This window comes from Primulina tabacum, chromosome 11, assembly GCF_025594145.1.
Source record: "Primulina tabacum isolate GXHZ01 chromosome 11, ASM2559414v2, whole genome shotgun sequence".
NCBI lineage: Eukaryota > Viridiplantae > Streptophyta > Magnoliopsida > Lamiales > Gesneriaceae > Primulina > Primulina tabacum.
Genome location: NC_134560.1, coordinates 28,256,308 through 28,265,836, shown reverse-complemented (window position 1 = coordinate 28,265,836; position 9,529 = coordinate 28,256,308). Strand labels below are relative to the sequence as shown.

Below are 9,529 nucleotides of genomic sequence, written 5' to 3'. Positions count from 1 at the left end.
TACCAATCTCAATTATATAGATTTATTTTTTTTTATTCGTTTGTCCCAAATATATAGTCCAATTTTTAAATTTAAGTAATGTATGTATATGAACTAAATCTTAAAAAACGTGTAACAATTTTTTGAATGATTAAAATAGGGATAAAATAAAAAGGACGTATATAAATTTTTTCTCCACTAATTTTCTTAATCTATGTAAAAAAACCAACAATCCTATATATTTGGAATAGAGGATAATATGTTTTTATTTAAAATTTTATATCATATTTAATTTAATGTTAGATGTTTAAAAACATTATATTATCGTAAATTCACTATCACACATAATTATATCAATTTTATACAAGTTCAAATAATCATATCACTTTTCATCTCAGAATTATCAAAAAACTCTATTAGGAGATGTCCAATTTAGTGAAGTATGTGAGTGATTTATCAATGAGCATGAGTTTGATGTCTCTGCCAACATTTTCTGGACGATCCTGTCGTACAGGATTTGTCCAGTGCGATTTATCTAGTTAACGTGGTTCGCATGCTATTATTCAATCTCAAATATTTACCTAATAAACTCAACTATTATAGGTTACATCGCTACATTAAAAAAAAATTATTACAAGACACCAATTTTTTTTTTTTACATTTAAAAAAAAATTACACCCTTGTTTCGAAACATTGGATCCATTGAATTGATAATGAGGAATTGTGAGGCACATGGCGTGAATCATCCAATGGACAATTAATAAAATAAACAACTAATTTATTTTTTTCAAAAGCACGGTCAAACAAAGAACACACATAAAATAGCATTCATCCAGAGATGTACAAATTTGAAAATTTGCACTAAGATGCACCTCAACAGGATTGTTCACTCCCCCTTCCTATAAATAGCGCATAAAGACCAACTCCCTTCCTATCATTCCACCATGGCTAACTACTCCGAAGCTCACATCTGCCAGTGCTTGAGCCGCCTGGCCACCGCCCGCCGTGAATCTGTCGTAACGATCGATGGGGACCGGCGGAAAACAGGAAGACAGTTCGTGGAGGGAGTTGTTGGGTTGGCCAATGGGCTTCTACAACTCGGGGTCGTACCGGGCGATGTGGTATCCATTTCTGCTCTCAACAGGTTATTAGATATACCTTTCAACTCGTGGAGACGAATTGGACATCGGCATGGTTTATGTTATCATGCATGTTTGCGAAATATTGCATTGCATACAGCGTTTCGTTGTTTTATCTGTAACATGAAGTAGATGTGCAGGATCAATCGGTTTTACGATTATATACGGTGATTTAGTCGATTTATGATACGCGATGAATCAAGATTTGAGGATATCAGTATATAGGACTGTATGGACCTGGAATTGTGAAAGTTAACTAAATATACTATGTTTGATATTTCAGTGATTTGTATCTGGAATGGATCCTTGCTATCACTTACATTGGAGGAATTGTTGCTCCACTCAATTACAGATGGGTTAGTAACGAATCAATATTCGATTTAATATTTCCGAGTGTAATCAAACGATGTTCGAAGTTTTCTAATGGAACTGAGACAATTAAAGAATTAAACTGCAGTAATTATATATATGTATATATATTGCTAACCTCCAAGAATCTACAGGGGTTGGAGGAAGCGAAATCAGCAATGGACGTGGCGAAACCGGTGTTACTGGTGACGGATTCGAGCCGTGGTTTCTGGCATTCCAAGTTCAGCATAGATAACGTGCCATCTTTGAGATGGCATGTGTTGATGGGCATGGATGTTAAGCCCATTAACACTGAAACCAGTACGATCATATTTATATTGAAATTTAGATTAATCTTTTGGAAACATATATCTCTGTACATGTGTTCACATGCCTTCCCCAAAACTTGCAGTTTTTGCAGCTGAATTGATGAAAGAGCCTGTTGGAAAATCTGTTAATCTAGACTATGTTTGGGCACCTGAAAGAGCTGCAGTGATTTGTTTCACCTCAGGTATAAGTTGTCTCCCTTTTCTTCATTTTAAGTGTTGATTTTGGGCTCGAAGCTGAAATATGCGAACAAGTTTCGAGCATTTGGTAAATCGACGACTTCTTAACTCAGATCATCGTTTTGTTTTTCTTGTTTCCCATAGGAACCACGGGACGGCCAAAAGGAGCTACCATAACTCATTCAGCTTTAGTTGTGCAATCCCTTGCGAAAATAGCCATAGTTCGCTACGACGATGATGATGTACTGTTTTTCTTCACCGAATCTATGTGGGAAAGTGGTGATTTTGACAACACTGACCATCTGATTTCAAAATGAAACTCTTGCAGATTTATTTGCACACCGGTCCGTTATGCCACATAGGAGGAATATCGTCGGCCATGGCAGTGTTAATGGCCGGAGGTCGCCATGTTATGATGCCGAAATTCGAAGCTCGCTTAGCATGTGAAGCCATCAGGGAACACAGCGTGACTTCTTTGATCACCGTGCCTACGATGATGGCTGATTTAATCACCATTAATAGGTAAAACAATGATATATTTGTTATGGCGCGCGCGCGCACACGTATATATATTCTGTCTGCCTTCATGTCTCTGCTTAAACTCTGTTATCTCATTAGACCGTAACTCTTTCAGGGCACAGCAACCCTCTGGAAGTTTTGAATCCGTGACGAAGATCTTGAATGGTGGCGGTGGTTTGTCTCCTCTGCTTTTCCAAGATGCTACCAAAATTTTCCCAAGAGCCACGATTCTCTCAGCTTACGGTGTGTTCTTCATTTCATCGACGTGATTTATACATTCTCAACATGTTCGTTCTCAGTTTCTTTGTTTTGAATTTTCTTTGCAGGAATGACTGAGGCATGTTCCTCACTAACTTTCATGACTCTTAAAGATCCAACACAAGATCGGAGCCATCACCAGAAGCAAAATGATGTAACAAACTCCAACTTAAGTGCTCAAGGAGGTGTCTGTGTAGGCAAGCCCGCCCCACATATCGAGCTAAAAGTACACGCAGAGGAGCCTTCGAGTCCGGGGAGAATATTCATGAGGGGTCCGCACGCAATGCTCCGTTACTGGGGTCAATCCATGCATTCGAATCCTTTCCACCAAGGTTGGATCGATACAGGAGATATAGGGCAGTTGGATGATCGTGGTAATCTTTGGCTGTTCGGGCGCGAAAAGGATAAGATCAAAACCGGAGGGGAGAACATTTATCCCGAAGAGGTCACAACTCGAGCCTTTCTTAAATGTTCGTTCCAAATAAATTCGAATCCTGATAAAATTTGTTTGCATAAAATAGGTGGAATCTGTCATATCCCTACATCCAGGAGTCTCCAAGATCGTCGTTGTGGGCGTCCCGGATGCCAGATTAACCGAGATGGTAATAGGCTGTGTTCAATTGAAACAAGGCTGGAGATGGTCTGATAGTAACTCGGCGGAAGTCGGAGCCCAAGTTTTGTCAGGCGAGAGCCTCAGGCAATATTGTAAAGACAAGAATTTGACAGGGTATATATAATTCCTTCTATCCATGTGCTCTTGATTATTACGTCACAAATGTAAATATCCAAATTTATGACGGAGTCGTATAAATTTCGTGCAGATTTAAAATTCCAAAAAGATTTGTTTTATGGAGGACTGATTTCCCATTAACGACAACTGGGAAATTAAGGAGAGACCAAGTCAGAGCACAACTCATATCTCAAACACAGTTTTTGTCCAGCAAACTCTGATTGTTCATCGCCTTTCAATTGGAAAATTCGCGATTTGTATTCGCATACTCAATGTTCTTTGGCATCATAAAGAAGATAATAATGATAATGTATTTGATTTTTTAAAAAAGAAAAATTATTAATATTTTTTGGTGGGTTTCAATAAACCCTACACTTAAAATTTAGTCATAACCTTTTTGTTATATAATATAAAATAACTAAACTATTCCTAAATATGAGGGGTATAAAAAAATTTGGTTAAATTTTTTATTCAAAATTATAATTAATTATGGGGTGGTAAAACTTTTAATTTAACGAGTTGAGGATAAAATGTGAAGCACATTAAAAATTTGAAAATAAATTAAGGTCTTCTATTATTTTATATCATTGTTATAAAATACATCATATGCCGTCTACTGATTAAATTCACAATTTTTTAATAAATTAGAGCTATTATTTTAACTCTATTTATTGATATAGATTACATATTAAAAATTAATTAACGTAAGATATTTTTGTAAAGAATATTTAAATGATAAATTTGATAATAACATTTCATTTTAAGATATTAAGACTCTATATTTCTTTCAATTATATATTATGATTAATAGAAAGAATATTTTTTTTAATTATAAAAATTAAGAAGACATGTGATAAATTATAAAAACAAGAATGAAACGTCCCTTGATTAAAGAATAATTAAAAATTAGAAATAATATGTGTATGTATATATATATATATTTGAAACTAGAAATAATACATATAAATTTTTTGACCGAAGTTTTTTGTTTTACTTGGATTTAAAACCCAAGCATCTCTCGCGAAAGTTTTATGTCAATTCACTAGAAGGAGGTAGCGACAAAATACATATAATAAAGGTGAAATAGAAGTAGCTATTAGTTTAGTTTATAATAGTTTTAATTATTTTTATTTTATATTTTTGAATATTGAAAAATTTAATTATAATTTTAAATAACTAAGTTGTCGATATCTAATTTAGAAAATGAGAGTCATTAATATACTTACTTAAAAAAAACAACCGTCAATAAAAATTTATTATTGTTATGAGATCCAGTTATTATAATTATAATTAATTATCAAACAATATTTATTAATTTAAGTTTGCAGCGAGATTTTTTTAAATACTTTAAAATGGACATCGACCTATAAAAAATTTTGCATGAGCTTCTCGTGAATATGACATATCAAAAGTTTAAAATACTTGTAAAATAAAAATGACTCAAATACGACTCAGTTGAATTAATAAACAATCACACACAACTTCGGACTAGACACAAACCAGTAACAATTCATCCACAATGCAAATAAAGCTGACAAGAGTCCAAAACAACAAAAACTAAATCCAAGCAAGCATCAATATATCCAAATAATCGTACAGCTACACGAGACATCTCCACGATGAATAAAATCTGACATAAACGTAGACAAGATTCAAAATATATAGATAGACTGGTTGGGAGACTCCAAAATGAAATGATTATCACAATCCAACCTCAACCATGAGCTCTATTGGTGGACTTTCTTTTTGGTGCTGCAAAACTACCTGGGTGACCTACCATGGTGCCCAATAGCAACCACAACAACCCCTCAATAAACAACATATGTTAGGATTTTTATATGAAATAGGTAAACAACAATAATAAACATAAATCATGCATAAACATATAACATGAATCAATAAACGGTACGCTAACAACAAGAATAATTCTCGAGAAACAACACAGGGGAGCTACATCGTCATGTAGCTAAACCGCACTTCCAAGTATGTGATGTATGTCGTATTGTGCTGAAATAAACACCCACAACTCTGTTAGAGTAGATGCCCTGCAAGCCAAAGGTTGGCTAGAGAATTTATTGACTCAAGTGTAATAAACAATCTTTATTTTAATATATTTTACTTTTTAATGGTTTCGTTTTTACTTTATCTGTATACTCATACAATCAGCATAGATAAAGTTCTTGATTATGCTTTAATACAAATGAATCGTAATTCGATGTTGAAACTCATTTGTAAACACTGCATATTCTAAATTCGTTCCTAGTCGATTCAGCCGCCTAAAACATGGATAAAAGTCGTTTGAGCTCGAGACTAGCATCTGTGATGTTGTGTACTGCGTTTCTTGGTAAGGGCATAGAGATGTCCAAACATGCATATAGGCAGTCATATGATGATTATACCGAACAACCCTTCCTCGAACTTTCCAAGTGGTTATCATTCATCGAGAGGATAAGTCTGTGGTTATGATTGTACACCATTAGTCATTACGACCCGGGACAACACTGATGCTCTATATGCTAGGGTTGTGCTTTGACTCGTTTACCGGCTCCAGGAGAGTCATCAGGTGGCCAGGTTGGGTACAGTTGTGACACATATAGGAGCTAGTGCATTGTAGTCGGGGATTCACCGCTCGCCTATGGGTGTGGATATCCTATGTGATCTGATGAAATAATACTGCATGGAATATCTGGCCAGAGTATGAGATGTACGTTAGAGAAGGAGTTCTCCAACCGTACATGCGATGCCACTATTTATAGTTATCACATAGTTATCGAATTACTATGCAACCCTCGATGAACCAATGGTTGCAGATTCGATCGGGATATATGAGATGAAGGGACCGTACTGTACGTTAATCATAATCGACTGGTTCTTGCAGGCACTATCAGTGATACCTAGGGGATCATGGGGCGATGCTACTAGACGCTCTTACCATGATCCGATGGGTGCAATCAGAAATGAGTTTTGACACTCTTAATCAAGGTGTTGATGAAAAGAATGAAGCTAACTATGGTAAGCCCGAATAAGAATAAATATTATTCTAAATCACAAAGAGTTGTGAACTCATGGCTAGCTGTATCCCTGAACCATTGAGAGTCACACAAGCACTGGATCGTTTGTTCCCGTTGAGAGAATAAATTCAAGAAGTTGAATTTATATTATGATATAGTAAATTCAAGGAGTTGAATTTATGATAATTAAATTTTGAGAAAATAAATTCAAGGAGTTGAATCTATGAGATTGTAAATTCAAGAAGTTGAATTTATGAAATTTGGAGAGAATAAATTCAAGAAGTTGAATTTATAAAATTTGAGAATTTAATTTATTAAACTCAAAAGTTGAGTTTAATAAATATTAAATTTTGGAGGTGATAAATTCAAGTAGTTGAATTTATAATTTAAATATTAAATTCAAATGTTGAATTTATAATGAATTTAATTTATTAAGCTCAAAAGTTGAGTTTATTAAATATTATATTAAATATATTGGGAGTATGTTTAATGGGCTTGTAGGAGTACAAGTCCAACATATTAAATAATTAAAGTTATTAATGGACTTTGATTAATTAATTAAACTAATTGGACTAGCCCAATTAATTAATCAAGCTCATTAATGTTAATTATGACATTTAGGTCAAGGCTATTGTTTTTTAGGAAATAAAAAGGAAAAATGACCTAGCCTCCACACTCTCCCAATTGTGATTCACGAAGATTGCATCCGAGAGTTTCATGATTTGGCATGAAAATATTTGTAGAATCTTTAATTGATTTAATTATCTAATTAATTAATTAAATTGAAGATTAGACATAATTATAAGGATTTGATCCTTATTTTACGTGAAGGCATCCAAAATCTTTTGGCAAGATTTTTATAAATTTTCGGCTCTTCCAATATGATTGGGGCTGCTCTCAAAATCTTTTTCTCTTTGGCAAGAAAAATTCGGCTAATCGCATTGAGTCGATTTCTTCTTCATGTTTTATCTCTACGTAAAAACTTCTTTCAAATATTCTAGTGCTATTTGAAAGAGGAATAAATCTTCTAGTCGTGGACCTAATTAGAAGAATAAAAAAGGAGCTTTTGAAGATCGGTCGTAGGGATTCATCAAGATCTAGATCCGTCATACCGGATTAATTGGAGCCAAGTGATTTAATCACCAAAGGTATAAAGTTCTAACGCCCTATGAATGTTTAATTTTAAAACCATTCGAGTGCTCAGAATATCTTGAATGTCAAGATCTAAAATTTTTAAAACTTTCGCTGTATTTTTGGGCCGAGAAAACCGAGATCCAACAAAATCGGTCTCTATACAGATGTAATAGATATAACATAAATGAAATAAAATTGGATATGACAAACTCAACGCTCACCCAAAAGGCTGCACTAACAAACAAGATTGTTCAATCGTATCTATGGTTTCGAGTGTATCAATATAGGGTTATCAGCCACACCATGATCCCGAGATATGAAGCAAGTTCCGAATAACATTGAACAACAATAATGGGCAACAAAAAATGATAGGGCTCAATATGTTTGTGATAACAGTACGTCATATTCTAAATGCCATATAAGCTGAATAATTCTATAATTCAATCCATAATAACTCAATTAATCCATATAAAAATTTCAAATTTCTAGGCGTGAAATTATTTTATTAAAGATCGAACTCAATCAAATACTTTTCAAAATTTATATGGATTAATTGAGTTATTGTGCATTGAAAAAACGTGAAATTATTTTATTAAAGATCCAACTCAACCAAATATTTTTCAAATTTATCACTTCAGTCTACAAGGGTCAAGGAGTAATGTATTCCGCCAAGCCGAGTAAATTCACTAAATATGAATAATAACTAAAATAATTCAACTATTTTTCCAAGATAATCAAAGTATTTTACCCAAATCTCAAGTTTATGAATTATTTTACTAAAAATATCAACTTGACAAATTATTTACTAAATTTCGTCCTAAAACTCTAAAAGTTCACAAGTCACATAATATTTCCAAAACTCACAATATTCGACTTCCTATAATTTCTTAGCTTGATAATTGCAAACAATAATTTAATTATTCACGAGCTACTAATATATTTCACAAATTCACCAATAAATCTAAAATATTCCAATTAATTCTAAAAAATCAGTAAAGTTGAATTATTTTTATTAAAAATCCAACTTAATGAATTTATTACAAAAAATTGTCCCAGTATTCTCAAAATTCCCAAAGTTGCATAATATTTCCAACAATTCTCCAAATCACATAATAAATAAAAAATTCGACTGAAAATATCAACTTATCTAACAAATCGTTTAAAATTTCAACTTTACAAACCATGGTATTTATTAACTAATTTTTCCTCCAATATATCCCAACTCCTCCAATAATCAACGTATTTAATGAGATGCATTGATAAATTGATACTAATTTCTCGGTCAAGAATTTATACCTTAAAAGCTTTCAACTCATCAACTCCATTAATCCACTAATTACGTCAATAAAGCGCAATTTAATCGATGAAAACTTAATTTCTTGAATTCGGGCAGCTTGTATACCCAAACTATAGACTGGAATTCGAGTTAGAATGCACAAAGAACCGAAGTTGAACGGGCGGTGGTGGTCTCACAGCGGCGCAGAGGATGGAGCTCGCCCAAAAACTCGTTGGAAACACTTTGTGCATGCTTGAAAATCGCAAGGAGAACATGGGATGACCAACTAACTTTCTTAGCTTCTAATCCTCACCCCTACACTATAAATCCACCATGAAAACTAAGCATCAACTCACTTGAGTCGGTGAAGAAACAGCACGCAGAGACATGGCTTGCGAAATCGGCTCAGGGCTGCTCAAATGGAGCTGGGTTCTCTCAATTCGGGTCGCTACAGGAATGGTGAGGTCACGGGCTTCCTGCTGCGGTGGTCGGAGCACTGTTTCTCGGTGGCGCGGTGGTATGAAATAGTGAGGAGAAGGAGCAATGGGTTTGGGTTTAGGGCTTGGGATTGGGCTTATTTTTCTTTCTAAAAATGCCTAGTGTATATCTGTATGTGTATATGTATTGGT

At 34.1% G+C, this 9,529-nt stretch overlaps 1 protein-coding gene across 1 annotated transcript; it reads left to right on the top strand.

Moving 5' to 3' along the window:
• The first annotated feature begins 881 nt into the window (after positions 1-881).
• LOC142519403 (2-succinylbenzoate--CoA ligase, chloroplastic/peroxisomal-like) lies at positions 882-3,750 on the top strand. The gene is made up of 10 exons (XM_075622407.1): positions 882-1,123; positions 1,402-1,474; positions 1,622-1,787; positions 1,879-1,977; positions 2,117-2,214; positions 2,301-2,494; positions 2,607-2,734; positions 2,818-3,194; positions 3,271-3,476; positions 3,571-3,750. The coding sequence occupies exons 1-10, from the start codon at positions 924-926 to the stop codon at positions 3,698-3,700; spliced, it is 1,671 nt and encodes a 556-aa protein (XP_075478522.1). The 5' UTR covers positions 882-923; the 3' UTR covers positions 3,701-3,750.
• Positions 3,751-9,529: the final 5,779 nt, after the last annotated feature.

Bases quoted from the DNA above. Each gene is read 5' to 3' on its own strand.
- LOC142519403 (XM_075622407.1), top strand. From the start codon at position 924: ATGGCTAACTACTCCGAAGCTCACATCTGCCAGTGCTTGAGCCGCCTG. The intron at 1,124-1,401 runs GTTATTAGATAT...TTGATATTTCAG, and splicing joins TCCATTTCTGCTCTCAACAG to TGATTTGTATCTGGAATGGA. The intron at 1,788-1,878 runs GTACGATCATAT...CAAAACTTGCAG, and splicing joins GCCCATTAACACTGAAACCA to TTTTTGCAGCTGAATTGATG.